This window comes from Alligator mississippiensis, chromosome 11, assembly GCF_030867095.1.
Source record: "Alligator mississippiensis isolate rAllMis1 chromosome 11, rAllMis1, whole genome shotgun sequence".
In the NCBI taxonomy this organism is placed as follows: domain Eukaryota; kingdom Metazoa; phylum Chordata; order Crocodylia; family Alligatoridae; genus Alligator; species Alligator mississippiensis.
In genome coordinates, this window is record NC_081834.1 from 27,989,197 (window position 1) to 28,009,391 (window position 20,195).

At 47.6% G+C, this 20,195-nt stretch overlaps 1 protein-coding gene across 2 annotated transcripts in view; it reads right to left on the reverse strand.

Annotated features, from left to right (window-relative positions):
* The window catches only part of PTPN9 (protein tyrosine phosphatase non-receptor type 9), a 58,370-nt gene that overhangs the window by 12,269 nt on the left and 25,906 nt on the right, over positions 1-20,195 (reverse strand). For both annotated transcript variants that reach the window (XM_006265434.4, XM_019477814.2), the window contains exons 5-12: positions 12,901-13,006; positions 11,159-11,269; positions 7,814-8,142; positions 6,970-7,063; positions 4,628-4,697; positions 2,097-2,175; positions 1,093-1,243; positions 201-408 (exon numbers count right to left, since the gene is read on the reverse strand). In XM_006265434.4, coding sequence (XP_006265496.1) covers positions 201-408; positions 1,093-1,243; positions 2,097-2,175; positions 4,628-4,697; positions 6,970-7,063; positions 7,814-8,142; positions 11,159-11,269; positions 12,901-13,006 — 1,148 coding nt within the window. The remainder of the gene's footprint in view (positions 1-200; positions 409-1,092; positions 1,244-2,096; positions 2,176-4,627; positions 4,698-6,969; positions 7,064-7,813; positions 8,143-11,158; positions 11,270-12,900; positions 13,007-20,195) is intronic.

Below are 20,195 nucleotides of genomic sequence, written 5' to 3' on the forward strand. Positions count from 1 at the left end.
CTCCACAGAGAGTATGGGAGGAACTGAGACACTTGGATCTGAGACACTTCCTTGTGGTCCCCTGGGACAGACAACAGCAGCATGCACCTCCACTCCCCTCTTTTAGGTGGAACCTACCCCCCCCCCAACACACACACACACACACACACACACACACACACACACACAATCAGTTTGTTTCCAGAATCAGAGACAATTACCTGTACGGCCAATGCCAGCACTGCAGTGGACCACTATTGGTGGTCCTCCTGGGTGACCTTTGAAACGTGGCCCCAGGGCACTGACTGCAACCCTCTGCTGCTGCTTCACAGCTCCCAGGAAGTCGATGAGAGTGGCAGCTGATGAGGGGACGCCATAGTCCGGCCAACTCAAGTACTGGAAATGAGACACCAGGCGCCGCTCTCTGTTCTGTGTGAGAAAGCTTCACTGTCAGTGCTTCCAGCTGACAGGCCTGTTCCACCTCTGTCCCCGGGGGAGACTCCGTCATGGAGGAACTCCACACTCCCGCTTTTGTGTCCCCAGGCACCAGACAGTCCATGCAAGCACACCAGCATGGACCCACCCCCAGCCAGCCCTATCCCAGCCTACCAAGGTCTCCTTCATTTCTCTACGCTCCCACCCCTTCCTTCTACCACCAACACTTCCCTCCCTTTGTTTCTCCTGTCACACACAGTGCTCCCACAGGTCTTCCCCTTCCTAGTGATTAGGAAGCCACTAATAAATACCATGTAGTCACATGGTGGCCTCCACTCCACTGACAGCCCAGACATATTGCTTCTCCAGGCTACTGTAGTTGCTTCAGCACGGATTCAAACCCAGATGTCCTGGTAGATGCCAACCTGAGCCATCTGCCTTCCTCTTCTGCAGAAATAAGAATCTCTCTCTCCTGCAACACCAGGCAATACACCTGGGATTCACTGATCCAAGTCACACTTTACATGTGACAATGAGGACACTCTGCCTGCCCATTCCTAGCTCCATGCCACTGGGAAGATGGCAACCTAGCTATTTCTCCCTATGCTGAAGTCATAGGCAGCACAGGAATATTGCCCTGCTCACTTTTTCCACCACAGGACTGAGGTGGATAGTTACCTCGGTATTATAGATTTCCAGAACGGTTTTCTTGTAATGATTCAGGTTTTCCACCCCAAGGTTGGTGACAGTGAGAGTCCCATAGCACACTCGGAAGTCTTTCTCCAGGGGCCAATATTGGCCACACTTCTTCCTGTTTCCCTCCTCCAGCCTGTAATACACCAGATAGAGAGAGGAGAAGGGGGCAAGAGGTTCTTCCTCTGCTCCTCACAGAGGGAGAGAAGTAGATCATTCCATCCCAGCCTTGTCACCTACTGGCTTCTATGGGAGCTGGACCATAAACACAGAGCCGAGCACACACCCTGAATCTGCACTCAGAAGGAAGGTGCTATGCTGCATGCATACCCCATTAGTAGAAAAGGAAGGAAATGAGAGAGCCAAAGAGAGGGCATCTTCCCCTGCACCAGGACTGGGGGGGGGGAGGAGGGGGGGCGCAAGGAGGGCATGGTGAGCTCATGGACTGAAGAGACTGCTATGTTAGATTATTAGGCAACTCAAAGCATCTTCCAGTAGTGGGTGGCCAATTTTACAGATGGGGAAACAGGCATGGAAGTTAAGCCACTTGGGTTAAGCCCAAGGTTAAAGAAGCCTATTTTGGAAGTGGGAAATAAGATCCCAAGTACCTTACAAGCTTCCCAGTGCAGACACAGAGTTTGTTTTGCTTTTTTGCATTCATACAATACATACAAGAATTACGGCCATCCTCAAAAATGCAACCATGTCTGAGGTAGAATGGGATGGCTGCTTCAACAGTGCATGCCACCACTATAAAACAAGCTAGGGCAGAAAATGAAGAAAATGATAGCGTCACATCTAGTGTTGTGAATTAAAACCACAAGAGGTGGAAGTTAATAAAACCAAACATGGTTACCTCAGCTGAACTTTAGCCTGCACAACAGCAGTAAAGTGTGTTTTGTAACACAGCAACATGGGATTTAAAGCATCCACAAAACCTCAGTTCTGTATCTCAACCAAGAGAGTAACTGAGCCGAATGCACACTCACCTGGTTGTCATGACAATCACCAGAACATTTTGCTCCCAAACCATGCGCCAGAAGTCGCAATAGGTGTTTTCCAGAGGTCCTGAAGCGACAGAACACATGTATAAGGACACAGGCAGGAGAGGCCAGTGACTTCGGAGAAATCCCATCCAATATCCTGCTGGTGCAGGTGACCTGGGACACTGTTTACCTAGATTACTGCCCCGATGCTCTCCACCTGCCTTGGCAGAAGATTCCAAGTTGATTCCAATACCTTCCATTGGGCAACATGGATGTGTGGTGGCAATTACAAACCTAGTATTGCTCCATCCAGCTGTTGGCCTCAAAATGCTACCTGGAGCTTACAAAGGCTTTAGCTTCAAGTGCGCACACAAAATGCTCTAGGACACGGGTTCTCAATCCCTGGGCTGCGGTGGGTCAGCTGCTGGTCTGCAGCACAGTCAGCTGCCGGATCAGAAGAGAGCACGGAACAGCAAACTGCAGTCCCCCAGAGCCTGGTAGAGAGGCCGCGTCTCCTTCTGCAGGGTCTGTGGCAGCGCAGGGTTTGGCCCACCACCCTGCCTGGGGTGGGGGTAGCCTTGCCTGTCTGCCAGCTGGAAATTCCAGCCATGGTCAGCTGTGGCTGCTGGACTGTGGTTTGCCGGGCCACGGCATAAAAACTTCGAGAACCCCAGCTCTAGGATATACCATTGCCCAGCACTGAGAGATGGTTCGTTAGTGGGTAGATGGTGATATTGCTTCCCTTCTCCCAACTACATGGCAGTTACTCTCACTAGCCAGAGGGCCCAGTAACACAGATGCAGAATGCAGCTGGACTATGGGGGAAGTGAGGAGGTAAGACCCACAGTAAATGCTACACTTACACCTCAAAGGGCAAATGGGATACAAGCTAAGGGTTTTAAATGGCTGACAAGTTTCCAGCCAGCTGTTAACATGTCTGCCATCTCTGAAGTGCATTTTTTTGGTCTTGCTGAACAGCTGACAAGTTGAAACACACGTCTTGAGAGAAAAAGTGGATGTACCTATCTTAGGGAGACCTGCCTAAAATAGGTCTCCCTTAGTGGCACTGCCATATTTTGGTGACATGGAAAAGTTACATGTTTTCAAAATGTCCTGTGCTCAGACATTTTGAAAACATGTAAAAGGCAGGGATGAATCAAATGCACCCAGAATATTCCTTCCAGTCTCACTTTGGACTGGCTAAAGCCCCAGCAAGTTTCTACTGATGGAAAGTCAGGGAGACGCCTACTTAAAACTTCCTCAGAAGATCCCCCTGGGCTGCTCCCCTCCTTGAGATACCAGAGTGTCTCTCTCCAAATTGGATGAGCAGCCTTGGAAACATACTGGAAATGCATGATGATACTCTACAACCCACAGAGAACACAACGCAGCTGAGCACACACCCTTTGAAGAAACAAGGTAGGTGGTGCCATGAAGAGGGAGCCTGTAGTTATCAGTCACTGGAGAAAGCACCTGCCTTAGCCAAGATGCTTGTTTCCAAACAGCCCCAGGATACTGGATAAAAAGTTAAGTTGCCATGCACTCTTGTGCCTAAAAGGAGGAGGGAAATATTTGCCATGTTTAATGGAAGGCTGCATTTCAAATACAGTACCATTCCCTGATGGCACAGCCCAAGAATGCTTGCTTTCCACAAGCGCTGAGCACCCCTGACTCCCACTGGCTTGAGCAGGAACAGCAGCTGTTCAATATTTTTTAACATTGTTGCTGAGATCAGTCTCTGACTTCCTGCCAAGCTGCATGTCCTCCAGCCCCAGGGTCCTTCCCATTCCTTCTTGCTCCAGGACTCTGCCCTAGCCCTCTGGGCCTGGAACAAGCAAGTGGGGATGTTTGGTCACTGCTGGGCCATGATGCTCCTCCATTCTATGGAAGTCACGTAGCACCCAAAAGCTGTACATACATTAACGAGTTCACCCACGTAGCACCCAGTTGTAAGGAGATAGTCAGGGAACTGTAGAGACAAGGAACAAATAACCCCATAGGGTCACAGAAAAGTAGGACTGGAAAGGGACCTCACAAGGTCACCAATCCAGCCCCCTGCTCAAGGCAGGACCATCCCTGATTAAAGCAGAGAGGCACAGTGATTCATCCAAAGCAATTCCACTGCTTCCCTGACTAGGAAGAACCTCATCTTATCCAAAAAATCAGTGGGCATTTCTCCATTCACATCAAGGGACTTCTCACTGAGCTTTTTCTGTACGTTCAACTTCTGCCCACTTCTGTGTGGCCCTTCTTCAAAGGAGTGGCCATATTTCTCAGCAGGAAGCCATGCACCAAGATAACTTATGACACAACACGCTAACTCAACCATACCACATCTCCAGCCCCTCTTCTTTTAGCTGCTTGCCAGGGGCACTCCAGCCCTCTCAGGGACAAGTTAATAAATCATTCACCACAGGAATCCTCTGAGTATAGACTAGCCCCAACCCAATGGCATTAGGGAGTGTGAAAGGCACTGCATTTGAAGAGGGGAATACTAGCCCCGCACTTCCCCATTTGAAACAGCAGGCTCCTACCTTGAGTACCAATGTAAGCATTCCTTTGCTTGTAGCCATCCATAAAGCTAGCATTGATGTAGTCTGTCAGCTGGTGAGAGAAAAGTGCATACAAATGTTACCCCTGTGAAGCAGAGCAAACCGGAGAATTTGTGTCCCAGTGTAGGGGAAAGTGGTTATCAACCCTGCAGTAAGCAACCACAAAGACAAAGGCATGAGATAGGACTTGATGATGGCTTGGTACTATGGATTCCCCTGATCCCCAAACTCCATTTGCTACCACCGACCTAGGTACTGGAGATAGCTCAGGTGTGCAGCAGTATTTAAAAAAAACAAAACAAAAAAAAAAGACACACACCCACAAACACACAAAGCTTTGCCACAGAGCACAGCTCTGAGCCACTGAACAGCTGTCAGCTATCCAGAAACCTTACTGATAAAACACAGGTCATGTTCACTCAGTACAGCAATGCCAGGGGACCAACACCAACTCCCACCAGGTTAGCTTCAATTCAGGCAAGTGCTACTCCTACAGAAAAATCACTGAGGTACATGGGGAAGGCATGGAGGGGAAATGGAGAGCTAGCTGACCACTGAGCACAAGCAGAGAGACAACACAGTAACAGAGACAGGACAAAATGGGATGGATCCAAAATCCAGCTATGCTGAGCACCAGAAGACTCTGATGAGTAACTCAGCAGAATGTGTCAAGACTGACAGGATTCAGAACAGAGGCCCCAAACCCTTTCCCTCCCCAAGATTCTCCATGAAAATGGCATCCTCTATACCTCTTGTAGTAACCCAGAAGGCTTTTCAGGTAGGGACAGGATCTCTTCACTCCCTTCCTCCCAGTGAAAACACTGGAAGCTCAAAGGAAATGGGAGATTCTTTTATCTGCAAGGACTATAGTTCAGAGTTCTGCATTTCTCTTGCATCAGATGAAGACTTCAAAGTAGTGCCTATGGCACTGCTTCCCCCACAATGATTCAGGGGTCAATTATATAATCAATCCCCAAAACACCAGTCCTAACAGTGAGTGAGGAAGGGGGCTCACTCTGGCTCTTTTGTTTGAAAATCCATGTTCCTGTAGTGACTCTGAGGCCCCACTCCCTCCCCAGTGCTGTGGTCACGTTCAAAGACCTCAAAGCCAAACTGTGTTTCAACAAGCTTTGCACTTCCCCTTTTACAGGCAACCCAGAGCATTGGGCTTGGCTAGGCATTCTCAGAGCTCACCCTAACAGCAAGCATCTCTCATCAGGGAGAAAGTAAGTGGAAAATTTGGAAACTTCTGGCTGGCAGCCATCCTATTGCTGAAAACTGACAGTTTGTGAGGCTGTCTGTCTGTTGGGGACCACTGTTCAGAGTAAAAGTTCCCTGTTGCTCTCTGAGAAGACTTTGATATGCAGTGCTGGGCCTGAAGCTGATGTAAATCTGTGTGACCACAGTGACTGCACTGGAGCTCTGCTGATTTATACCAGCCTGAGGACTCAGCTCTGAAGGTTTAACAGCTAAATTCTTTTGAGTGCTGAAGCAGAGTGGACCCCTCCCCTGTCCCAGGTGTGGGCCACATCTTACTTCTACCTCTGCTCAATATGGCCAGGGCTGTCAGGATCCCTTGTTCCCTTGACCCTATCCAGCTTACATGCTCTTCAGGAATGTGGCTTCCTCAGGGGATGTTCAAGCAATTACTGCACTTAATTCCATAGTTTCAAATGCACCACAGTGAAGACAAGCCTGCCTAGTGGTCTACCACGGAGCAGATCACCACTATGTAGATGTGGGTTTGAGACTCTACTTCTACATATCACAGGCCAGCAAAGAATTAGGTGTGTCCCAACTCTTGAGAAGCTTTTCCCCCCTCCATCAACTGCACTGGTATGAGGCTTTGCACGTAGCTTCTACACATAGTGCAGGAGACAAAGGGACCTAGTGACAAAGATAGAGCAACGTCTAAAGATGTTCTTGCTAAGAGCTGGAATGTTCCCCAGGGCCAGGAAAGAGTAGTACCAGTGGAGGGACTTGCCAGCCTTCTGCAAACACCTGTTCTCTGGAGAATCACAACCTCCATCATCTGTGCTCTCCCAGAGATGAAACCCTGAGGTGGAACTGTGGCCGTGCATAAAAAGCCAGAGGCAGGTGGTGGCCAGTCTTCAACCAGGGGGTTACCAACCAAAAGCCCTCAGCAGAGCTTTCAGAACAATCTGTTGGGCCACACAGGACAGATCCTTCAGGGCTATGGGCCAGGAATTACATGTAGGCCATGCAGGCATGTTTCAATATGTGAATTCCACCCCTCTGGGGAGGGGAAGGGACCCAGCTTGGAACCCAGAAGAGTTGAGTGGAAGTGGCCTCAGCCTGCTCACCTCCGGGCGACTGAACTGCTTGGTCAGCTTCACTCGGGTTTGGTCCAGGCACGGCACATCACCATATCGATTTTTCTCCTGGTTATACGGAGCCCTGTAGGGGCAGAGAATGGGTAGGACAAGCCAAAACAGAGATGGTAAGCACAGCTGCACACAGCTATAGGTCACATTTTCAGCTCTGAGTTTGGGCTCTGCTGTCATCATAGGCAGGGCTTTCCTCACCCGGAGAAAGGCCATACTCCTGAGAACATGGTTAAGGCCAAAGTAGCACCCAGTTCTCATCTCTGGCTAGTTTCCTTGTGATAGTTTCTCCTCCCATATGCTCTTGGATGGCACCAGAAGGGTTTTGAGAGTCCAAAATCCACTAGTGAAGCCAGTCTAGGGCCCACAGGGCAGCCTACATTGAGAACTATCCACCCTTGATACGCCTTTACTGAACCTACCACGTGGAGGGGTTGCCTATTCTCAATCGCTACTTCAAATGGTAAAGAAGATCTCTAGGAAGAGGCTGGCCCAGTGACAACCAGGTTTGTTTTGTCCCTCCGAAGCCACCCAGACATGGACACATGAGGAGAAAATCCTGATCCCAGAAGTCCCCTCTCTAACCTCATTCCATCATTCTGCATCTATCACTGCTCAGCTTTCCATGCAAGGAAAAGGTCAGAGCAGATGCCACTCGGATGAGGCGGCGAGGGAAACTGGGAGAGCAGGGGAGAGTGGAAGAGCCAGTCCCTTTCTCTTTGACAAAGGGATGATTTCCACAGGAACCCAGTGGTGCCTCTGAGCTCCCAGACAGCCATCCCCATGCCTAACTGCACCATAAATGCTTCCTCCTCACACTTACAAGGAGCAGATGAAGGTCCCTGCAGGGCTTCTACGCCGGATGTCCTCATACTCCTCATAGATTCCCCGTTTTTGCTTTCGGTTCACATGGTCCATCAGTTCCTGAACAGTCACGGACTTTGGTCCTGGAACATGCACTGAGCCATTGTCCTTGGGGGAAACCAGTGGCACTAAGATGAGCTCATCCAGAGGGTCTGGGTGGCCATTCTGCTGGGGTAGGAACCGACAGTTCCAGCTGAGAGGGTCCAGCCTGAGGGATCCACCCAGGTATTCAGGGAGGCACTCCCTGGGTAGGTGCTCCTTCAGCTCTGACATCTTCACCATCTGCACCTAGAGGTGAAGGGAGAGAGGCATGGGCAAAGCCTGTATGCATCAGGAGGGAAAAAGATGGGGGTTTGCTTGAAGCAGTGCCTGTCTGGGATGAGTCTTATATTGCCTGGCTATAAGAAAGAGTGGTAGTTAGCAGTGTTAGTCTGAGCTAAGTTCTTGAAGCCACTACAGGGGCTGGAAATGTCCTCAAAGCATCTTTGAATAGCTCCTTTACTTCCCTTGATTAGAAATCAGTTTTTACCACTGAACAGAGCTGTTCTGAAACAATCCAGAAGAGGGAGTCTGCCTACCTCTGCCTGAACAGAGAAGAGAAATTGGGCTGAAGCTGTCCAGAGAGACAGCTTTTCTGCAAGAGTGAAGACTTACAGCCAGTAAAAGACTCACTTCAGGGGGATGCTCTTCATGCAAGCCCCCAGGCAGATCTGGGAGGCATGTATGATTACACAGAATCACACATTAAAGTCACTTCATTATAGAAGGTGGAGGGAAGCATTTAACTACAAAGGCAGGGTTCCACCAGCCGCGATGTCAGGATACTACGAGGTTCCTAGGTAAGACTCCTTTCTATGCGCATAGATGTTAGGTGTTAGATTCATAGATGTTAGGGTCGGAAGGGACCTCAATAGATCATCGAGTCCGACCCCCTGCATAGGCAGTTAAGAACATCTTTGTCACAGCCCCAAAATTTTGCTGGATATTCCAGAAAAGCAGCCCTACAACATTTGAACTCCATCTAAAAGAGTCTATGACACTCTGGGTGCTGTATTTAGAAAAGATAGTAAATCTTTAAGTTCCTCCTTTCCTCTGAACAGCTGCTTGAATGCAATATCCTGACTATGATATCCTGTTTGCTGATTCCAGGGCAATCAAAACTGTCCTTATTATTCACTAAATAAGAAATGGATTAAGACTCTAAGTGGTTAAAAGAATTCTCAGGCAGGACTAGAAATTGCAAGTGAACAGAAGATGAGGGTTTTTTTAAATTAGTTTATTGGCCAGTGCCCAAGATCCAGCTGCTGAACAAGCTGACACTATTCACAACCCTTTCTGGTAAACCAAAGCAGGATGCTGCATTCCTTACAAAGCTTTTGATGATGTTATATGAATGCCCCAAACCACTGGAAGGAATGCAGCTCCCTGTTCTGCCTTCTGGCTACAGTGATATTAGGCACTAGAGGAAGACCTAAGAGAGACAGAAGGTGTGTGGGGTACAATCCACCCTTGCAAGAATACACAGGACCTGGCTCTTGAGACTTTTTATTTGGTGTGTTCAGGATAACACTGAGGCCCCTCTGCTGCTCCCAAAGTCAGGACTGGGCCCCTTAATTTAAGGCTGCCTGAGAGCTCTTTTTAGTTTCAGAGCAGTAACATGTGGGTGTGTTCACTGACTTCAATGAGACTATTCACATGCTTAAAATTAGGCATGGGTTTAAGTGCTTTGCTTGGCAGGGACCTTAAAAACAGGAGCCCCTCCCGCACTTGTGAAAAGAGCACTTAACTTCCGTTTAACATTAATCATTCACTCCTTTTCCCTTTAATTTGCAGCTTCCAGCAATAACATCAAAGGAAGAGATTAGAGGTGGGATAGCCAAAAGGGCACAGGCACTGCCTGAAAGCTCCTCCCATGCAGCTGTACAGGACACCAAGATGCTCAAGGGCAATCTGCCAAGGGCCACAGAGACTATTGACTACTTCCTATGGTTCTGTTCAAGGAGGTGTGGAAAAAGGTAAAGGGGCTCTGCAAAGCAGTGACAGGCAGCAGACCAAAGGGGTGGCGCTGTATGGGCACCTAACTAAACACCAAGGAAGCCCATCAGCTGGTTTCAACTAGTTTGTGTTGTGTGTCAGAAGTGCCCTGTGGAAATCCAGGAACCTCCTGATGTACAGCCACATGGCACCTCGAAGTACTACACTGTATTAAAATGACTGAGCGAACTCCAGTTCTACTACCGGAAATTGGTAGCAGAGGACAGTGAGGATGCAGCCAGCTCCACCTGGCAAAGGAACACCTGGCACAGGTTCTTCCAAGACCCGTCCAGAGGAGGAATAGACAATGACAGTGAAGAGGATGATGAGACAATCTGACTTGGGGACAGCGACAAGGACAGCAGCAGCGGATCCTCCCATGGGAGAGATAGTGACAGAAAATGAACTGAGACTTTAAACCCCTTAACCAGGGTGTGGACTGAGGGACAGTGTGATCTGGGTAGGGAGGCTGGCGGGCAGTTGCATGGGTCCACAAGTGCATGTATTGTAACACATTTATGGGTTTTGTTTTGTGAGTTAAGGTATGAGAAGAAAAGCTTGCTAGAAGGTGTATATATAATGTCTGCATGCACGTCTGTACATATACACACACACACACACAGACACTGTTTTAGGGAAAAAAAAAAAATCTGTACAGGACCTGACACAATGAGGCCCTGACCACCAGCCAGGGGCACTACAATCAAACAAACAGATTCAGAAATAAGGAGAGATTTAGGTTGAAGATTTAGGCCCAGTCAAGCCCCAGTACCTTTGCCAGCAAGAAACATGCTGATGGACAGAATAATGGAGGGCCACACTGACCACTGGCACATGGGTGAATGTGGGTTATGTGGGCACTGGGGTACACATGGGCTCATGCTTTTGAAAGTTCAACTGCTGGTTAGTTTTAAGCTCCCCTGGGCTAAGTCCACCTCCGTGATGGAGTGGGACAACTCTACTGACAGCAACTGAGGGACATCTATTTGCATCCAGGCTATATTCACCCCTTTGCCCTGGCAGCCCTGCAGCCTTCCTAGATGTAGAACCCTCCACATGGCCTCACTGGAATGGTGGCTAAGAAGCTACGAGAAGGCTTACAGCACAGGCAGCAGCAAAGCCAAGAGGTCTCGTCTCTCTCATGCAAGATCCTGCTTCCAAGCAGATACAAGCAATTCCTCAGACCTAGGGCTCTCTTATGTGTGCCAGCAGTCTGGAGCCTGGATTCCTTCCAAGTCTGGACCAGGCTGAGGTGCCTTGTGCTACTCACCCTCTCCCGCAGCTTCTCTTTCAGCAGGAGGCTGATGATGGAGTATGGGACTCGGAACCACATAGGAGCTCCCACGATGAACACCTTTTTGAGGCGAGCTGGGAAGGCTCCCTGCAGACAGTATACAAAGGAGTTTTAAAGCCACAGCACCATTTATCAGTGGTGTCTACAGCAGTGGTTCCCAATCTGTGGTATGGGTACCACCAGTGGTACACAAACAACCTGTCAGTGATATGCATTAACAGATTACTTTATAATTACTTTATATGACAAAAATTTGCTGGCGGTACTTAAGGCTTAACTGAAAAGTTTGCTGGTGGTGCTTAAGGTTGTCTTGTTTTAAATTGGTGGTGCACAATCTGTCAGTTTGGGAACAGCTGGTCTACAGAACAAGACAAGCTGGGAAAACCCAAGCTTCTTCAATTCCTTGCCTTCACTTTTCACGACCAGCAGGGGGAGCCTGCGGTTCAGGCCTGAAAATCAGATCGGGGCTGATTAGGCCATAGCAATGCAGTTCTAGCAATCTGGCTGGAGGGAAGAAGTTCTCCTTTCCACTCCATGTTTTTTAGGAAGTTATAGGAGCACAATCTAGATGCCCTGGTGATGACTACAGTATAAACACACAGGTACATCACACAGACACAGTTTGGGATGTTTTCTCTCTCTTTAAAAGCTCAACCACTTGTTTCTTATGCACATGCAGAAACTTAATAGCTCTGTCTTAACTGTTAGCAGGTTTGCAGGAAAGGGCTCAATCTAAGATATCTTCCATGTCTAATATCCAGTTCTCACTCTCACCTTATTGGTAGGGGGCAATCAAGAACTGTCAGTATAGAACAAAAACAACTTGGATTTGTTTTATGATAATTGACCAGTTGGGAAGCAGGCCCATTATAAAACCTACACACTTCACATGTAAGTAGTACTTTATAGACCTGATCTAACAGCCATTGCATTTAATGGTAAGATCTTTACTGACTGATGGGGGATGGATAAGATCTTTTATGTTCAAGACCTTATTTATAGTCACTACTTAACTGATCATCACAAGTTCCCCTGGGAGTAGATGATTAGGAATGATTATCCCCAATTTAGAGATGGGGAACATTAATGAATTTATTGCCCAAGGCTGCACAGAGCACCTGTCAAAAAGAAATATCAAATACTGTGACTTGCCACCTTGTGTCCCAATTGTTTAGCATTGCACAGCAGTGCCTCTCAGTCTGTGGAGCTTTGGTAACAAGACAGTTGAGATACTTGTATGGAAGGAGTTGTTGCAGAGATGGAACAACATCCACCCCCTCACTTACAGGGTTGACAAAGGCTGTGATTCCCACTCTGTGGAGATGATCATAAATTCTAAACTCTCCAAGGACACTTGTTCACAGAGATCCTTCTGCCATGAAGTCTCTGTCTATAAACAAGTTATGCCCTCATGATCTTGATTTTCGAGCACCTCTCAGCCATGAAAATGGACTTATTCTTACAACATCACCATGAAGTAAGTGCTATTCACCTCATTTCACAGAATGGGAGCTGAGGCCTGGGGTAGACCAAGGGCCTGAGTTCACATAGGATGTTCATACCAGAAACTGAACCAAAGTCCCGCCAGCCCCAACCCCTGCTCTACCTTTCTCCTCCTATAAGTTACATACTCTTAGAAAGGTACAGCAAGGAGACCTCATCCCTTCACGGTCCCTTCCTTCTCCCTCCCCCCAAACCAGGGGTAAGCTTTCCTTTACCTTCAGCAGGTTGAGGATTTTCTTGCTGAGGTCCAGTTCAAAGTTGGTGTACTGGGACCCAGCCATATCATAGATGAACACCAGGCCATTCCTCTGGGTTTCAAAGCTGGTTGTGCAGAAAAGAGAGAAACAAGAGGATCAGCTACAATGGGGTGCTTAATCACTTGCTCAGGCCCAGTTACAACAGAGATTTACCCACTTCTCCAGAGAAAACCTCTTAAAAACCATACCGAGTCTTTTTGCTCTCCACCCTAATAAGCATAATTAACATATTTGCTTTCAACAACAGACCAGATCCTCCTCTCCTTCATGCTGGTGAGAATCTTATTCTAGTGACTGAGGAATAGCCATAGAAACACAAATGTGATGTTGCTTTTGCACATAGGTATGTATGCATGTACCATGTGTTTTTTGCAAGATTTTGCTTAGGCCCAATCTGCTCAAGTTTACAAGAGTTAGTCAACACCTTAAGTGCCTGGCTGAACTGGGCTCTTAATACAGGTAAAAACCACAATAGTCTAAAACAGAGGTCAGCAATCTATGGCTTGTAGTCATTGGATCCAGCTTGCAGAGCTGAGGGGTTTTAGCAGTGGGAGGCTTCATCCACACCATAGTAGGGAGGAGTGGAGGTGGCAACTGCTGGGTCAGAAGTTTGAGCCCACCTCAGACCCAAGCTGTTGTTTTGGCCTGCCACTTGGAAACATTGCTGACTGCAGTCTAGAATAAAAGGTTAAGAAAAAATAATATGGGTGCCCAAGTGTCACATGATACAAGATCTCTTGTGAGCAGCTAGGAAATTTCACTGTCCTGGAGTCATAGAGAACCAGGGCTGGAAGGGACCTCCAGAGGTCATCTAGTCCAACCTCCCCTTCTGAAGCAGGACCATTCCTATCCAGACCATCCCATACAACCATAGTCTAAACTCTACATAAGACTATTATCAACCCTGACCCAACACAAACCTAACACCCTAACCTGCCACAAGTAAAGCAGGAGATCCATGGCAGCCAATGTCCTGCTTCTATAAAATGTTATTAATATATGCTCAAGAGGTCTTGGGTAGAGGACCATGCCCCCTGCTACAGAGGAAGGCAAAAACCCCCACAGTCCATACCAATCTGGCCATGGGGTAAAACTCCTTCCTGACCCCAATATAGTGATCAATCTGACCCTGAATGGAGGCATAAGATCCTCTAGCCAGGGAACTTCAGCATTGGCACACCCCAGTTGAAGTCCCCAGCCTCGGCTGTTGCAAATACCCAATGCCTCTGGGAAGGCATAAAAACACCTTAACACATATAGCAAAAAAAGGGGGTGGAGGGAGCAACCAGCAGAGCTCAGAAGCATGGGAAATACCTGTGGTAGAAAATAGGCATAGCTACTAGGGGTGCACCAATAAAAAATTTTTGGGCTGATACCAATGACCAATTATTAATGAACCATATCAGCCGATACCAATCTGATTGCCCATATGCAAGCCTAGCAGCTTGGAGAGCAGCGTTTGGCTGGTAAGTCTGTTGGGGGGAAGGGGCATGATGATTGCAGATTGAGGTCCCTGCAGTGAAGGAGGGAGCGGGGCTAGGGCTGGGACAGGGGCTGCCCAGCTGGGGTGGGGATAGAGCCCCAAGCGGGCCATCCGGGGGGCACTGGGGGTGGCTCCCACTGCTGCTCACACCCCTGGCAGCAGTTGTGGGGGGGCACATACCACCCAGATCTGTACACGGGGCAAGGGCAGGCTGCTGCTGTGGGCTGGGGATGGCACTAGGCTCTTCCAGTGGGGAGCTGGGCTGAGGCCATGCTTGGGACAGGCGGTAGTGCTGGGAGGGGAGAGCTTGGAGGGGGCTAGGGCAAGTTTTCAGGTGGCCATAGCCTACCCTGTAGCACCCCCTCCCAGCACTGCCACCACCAGCCCCAAGCGCAGCCCCGGCCCAACCCCCATACCAGGAAGAGCCCAGTGCTGCACCTGGCCCCAGCCCACAGCAAGCAACCCACCTTCGCTCCACATGCAGATCCAGGGGGCATGTGCCCCTCATGCCTCCCCTGGGGATGCGCACAGCAACATGCAGCATTTATTGGCAACATTATTGGCCACATCAGCCAAAAAATGCCGATTGCCAATAACGTCAATTTTCCTTTTTATCAGTACTAATACGATATGGACCGATATATCAATGCACCTCTAATAGCTACACCTAGATCTTCCCTGACCAGTCGCTATCCAACCTCCTCTTGAACACCTTCAGTGATAGAGAGTCCACAACTTCCCTAGGCTATTCCACTGCCTCACTGTTCTCACAGTGGAGAAGTTTTTCCAGATATCCAGTCTAAATTTACTTGGCTGCAACTTCAAGCCACTGGTCCACATGCTTCTCCCTGCAGCAAGAAAGAAAAAGGTGCTTTCCCTCTTCTTTATGGCAGCCCTTTAAGTATTTCAAGACTGCTATCATGTCTTCTCTTAAGCACCTTTTCTGCAAGTTGAACATGCTGAGCTCCTTCAAGCCTCTCCTCATAGGACTTGCCTTCCAAACCCTTGTTCATCTTTGTTGCCCATATATGGACCCTTTCTAACTTCTCCATGTCATTTTTAAAGTGTGGAGCCCAGAACTACACACAGTATTCTAGATGAGGCCTAACCAATGCCAAGTAGAGAGGCACTATCACTTCCCATGTCTTGCACCTAATGCTTCTACTGATGCAGCCCAAAGCTGCATTCACCTTCTGTGCAGCTGCATCACACAGCAGACTCATTTCTCCTTGGGACAGAAGAGAGAAAACCATGCCTGCTAAAGTGTCTGTTATTTTTTTTAACTGAAGACTTTAGGCCAGATGCGTGTCACAAAATACCCTCCTTGACAGCGTACAGTTAAATTGTTTAGCTGAGTAAAAAAGCCAAGGACTATATTACACACCAAAGTGACCCAGACTACCTTCCTTGTTAATGGATCCTTCCTAGTAATTAATACATGCATCTCTTCCAATGTTTTCTCCTATCTTCCCTATAGAAACAGCTTCTTGACTCTGTCTAACCAACTAATACCTTTGGCAACAAAAATGGGATCTCTCTAGTGGGTAAAAACCCATTTTGTTATTAATACTTAAACCAAAGTTCTCATTAAGTTATGAATACTTATACCAAACTCTACATGCAAACAACAGATGGTTTTTAAACAATGGGCAAGTGTGACCCCTCCTTTATCTGATTTTTGTAATACATGAGATAGAGATGGGATATCAGGATTCACATAGGCAGATTTGGCTGCTGTTATATATTTTTGTCAGACTACAAAACAGCTCTTGTATCTGTGACTCTCCAAGAACAAGCTAGTTGTTTCTGAATTGGCGTGTGCTAACGAACCAGACACAGTTAAGAATGTGGTTAATTAAGCGGAGTTTGCAGCATTCTGTTTTTTAAATAATATGTTCGTTCATCATTACTGAATTAGCTTATTGTTGTGCATGCCTAATTACTTTGGAACTGAAATTAAACCAACTACACAACATGCAGCTTCTGGGGAAGAGGAAAAGCCATCTTTTCTCCAGGTTTTGCTTGGAGTAGATGTAGTCCAGGCAGCCTTAGGTGGCATGGAAAACAAAGGGGTATATCCTGCTATTTAGACTCCTGGCATTAATCACTTATATGATTATGCTGATGCTGCTGGAAGATTATTAGAACAAAGACAAAAGCATCCTGGGCCAGGCCAGCACCAACAACTTTACAGAGGGATCCTGCCCACAGAGTACTTGTTGTGACCTGACTTGCTTCCTAGGAAAACTTCTTCCTAATTCTTGGTAAGAGACTGGCTCATTCCTTGAAACCTGATGGTGTAGTCCAGGAACATCAAACTCACCCCTCCCAGGCCAGATCTGGGTGTGGTAGCAGCAGTGGGGTAAGTAGTGGCAGGGTAGTTACTGGGAGCTACTGGATTACAAACAACAGAACAAGGGCTGCTATTTCTTCCAAAACCTAATGGGAAAACATTTTTCCAAAGGGCCTTATTGATTTTCACTGGGATGTAGGCTCCATCAACAGATGCTCCTGAGAAGGTAGTCCTTAACACTTACAATATTCTGGAAATCCTTGTTATTCTGAGAAGCCTCCTGTCCTCTTTATTCACAGACTAAAAGCTGCGACTTTAATTGTCAGCTTGTGCAAAGCCACTTTACTATGTTTGAACCTATATAAATGAAGAGGGAAAAACCCTATTAAAACAACTGAAAAAAATCCAAATTGTTCCAGTGCTTTGACAGTGAAACCCTGTCACAGCATAACACATAGGACTATAACCCTTCTCCATCTAAATGTTTTTATAATCTGCCCAATTCCACCAGTGCCAAGAGTCATGGGAAATGGAAATCAGAGCGTTTCAAGATGCACACTTTGGAGCAACTTGGGACTTCTGCTACATGCAAATTCTTTGACACAATTTCAGATCCAATTTGCATTTGGTGAAGATTTTAAATCATGTACATTTTAGCAGTGCCCTAAGGATGCAGGCTACTTCCGGTGGTGTCCCACATCCAATCCCCGAGAGCAGGCACACATTTTACTCTCTTAAGTGGCAACAGAAGAGATGTGCTCACAGGTGAAGATGCCACTGTAAATCCCAGTACAGACAGCAGGCCTTACTTATCCCGCTGACAGTTCCTGGCAACTTACAGGTCCATCTGGAGGCTTCAGCTTGCACACCACTTAGTTTGGAAAGACTGTAAACTATTTGGGATGAGGCTGAGGTCTTCCTATGAACTGGGGGGTGGCTCCCACATTATCAGTTCTGTCAGATTACAAATAAAATACAAGATAAAAGGTACAAAACTGTCTCTTTTGTGAAGCCTTTTGAAAAGATCCATCAAAAACCCCAACTAGGAGCAATGTTCACTCAGTGCAGAGATTTGACTTTCCACCCCTAGTCATCTGCTAAGCCTGAACCATGGTGTAGTCCGTACGAAGAGAGATAAACTCTTGGCATAAGGACCATCTGTTCTGCACCATACAGTAAAGCACAAATATCCTCTACAAGATGCAACCCTGTGTAGTAGCACTTCCAGATGCTGGTGCATCTGATGCAGGTGCATTGTTCCCATGCTAATGTTTGTGAACAAATCTGGTAGGTAAAACCAGCTAAATCTATTGTTGCCATCTGAGGGATCTAGCAAACGAGTCTCTTTGGAGGGGCTGTGGCCTTAGCCTCAGTCACCATGATCCAACACTACAGTGAGTCTGATCCAGGATTCTCCTAATACTGACTGATGTTCCAGGAGCTAGAAACTGTAGTATCCAGGGAAAAATGAGGAGGAAGAGGCATACAATAGCCTTTACTGGTAATTCCTTTGCAATTTTTCATGAGGGATGCAAAGCCCTTAGACAGGGCCAGCCCATCATGTGTTACATGGCAAGCTCCACATTGTGTTGATGTTTGCTCCTCCTAAGCACTGTATTACACACCAAACAGGTACAGACCTTCCTCTACATGCAAGTGCTCAGTGAGATCAGCTTTCCTCACTTACCCCGCACCCACCAAAAACTACTTCCCTAAAATCTCTGAAGATAAGGATCCTAGTTCTATCTAAAGAACCCAAGAGTCAAGGACTCAGGATTTGAAAGACCTTGGCTTCCTGGGGTCTGAGGGAAAGCACTAGAGAGACCTTTACATGTTTTGACATTCCTTTAGGAATAAGCTGGGCCTAGGTTTTTTCCATTGGCTCACTGCAGTCCAGCAAGCCATTCTTGTAGAGGGACTGGGCCTTTGCAACTAAGCCCAGCAAAAGGCCATTCTTTCTCTCTCTAGATAGATAGATAGATAGACAGGTAGATCGATCGATTGATCGATCTATTTCTATATATAATGTGCGTTTTGTATGTTCATATATATATGCCCATGGCAGGTGTTTGTCCGGCCCGCAGCAGGTTCCTCTGTTCTGCCTGGCCCAGACATAGTCCAGCCATGGCGAGTCCTGCTGCCCCCTTGGGCATGCAGCAGGGCTGGGGCAGCTCTGCAGCTGGACTGCCTTTCTAGGCAGTCCAGGTGGCTCCTTTCAGCTGCTGCAGTGCCCCAGCCCTTTGGTACTGCGCTGCACAACCCTGACCCCATGCACCCTGTGCTTGCTCCAGGCTCGCCTGCCCAGGCTCAGCAGTGGCAGCATGAGACAAAAACTATTGCTCAGCATGGGGGGAAAAGCATTATCTCCCCTTCTGGCTGCCAGCAGTTCCCTACTGCAGCCACCAGGAGTCTGCGCAGGGTTGCCCTGAGTCTCTGCTGCTGTCACCACTGCCTCTGGGCTGCCCCACAGGGCAGCAGAGGCAGTGCAGAGCAGACACTGGGCAGTCCCGTGCAGGCTCCCGGCGGCTGCAGCAGGGAACTGCTATGCACCCCCTACACACACCCCTGCACACCTTTGGGACGAGCCCTGCTCACCGCTACGTGCACACACCCCACCACACATGTACCCCCCCCCCCACCCTTCCATACTCCCCCACCCCTCCACATTTTATATACATGAGTAAGACTTCATTTTGAGCTATTATGCAGTCACCTCTATATACACCATGCAATCACACACAAATCAGGACAAAAATATTTTTTTTAATAAAATTAAAATGCTATTGTCAACGTTTGATTTTTAATATAATTTCTTTTTTTTCCAGTTCCAAGACAGCAAACCCTCTTCACAAAAGGAGTACTTCTGGGGGGCAAGGGAAGGGACTTCCAGTGGCAAAGGTCAGGGGGCAGGGAGCAGGACTTCCAGTCCCCAGATGGCAACCTGTCAGGGCACCTGTCAAGACACATGGCTAGCCTTGCTGCCCTCAACAGCTCACCAAAACACGTTAAGCGGCCTTCCATCTGAAATAATTGCCTGCCCCTGGCCAAGACTCTCTAACTGGGTGCATCTACACGAGATACTAATTGTGCAGTAGTCTAATAACATTGTTCAGTAACATTCCAGGCAAAAACCATGCTAATATTTTACTGCGCAGTAGTATTAGGCTACTGCACAGTAAATATCACTAAAAACCAATTTAGAACTTGGTTAACCAAGTACTACACTTAACATGCTGTAAATACAGCGCATTAATGAATGTTTAGATGTGCCCACTGAATACATAAACTTGCCTGGCATGTGAATTGCCTGAAAGTGTATATACCAAAACCACCATCATAGCCTGCAGATTCCAAATCACCATCTTCAGAGCACACATTCATTTCATGCTGTTCAGAGAATCACAGAAAGATAAGGCTGGAAGGAATCTCAGGATATCACCTAGTCTAAGCCCCCACTTCTGGCAGGATCCTCTTTGT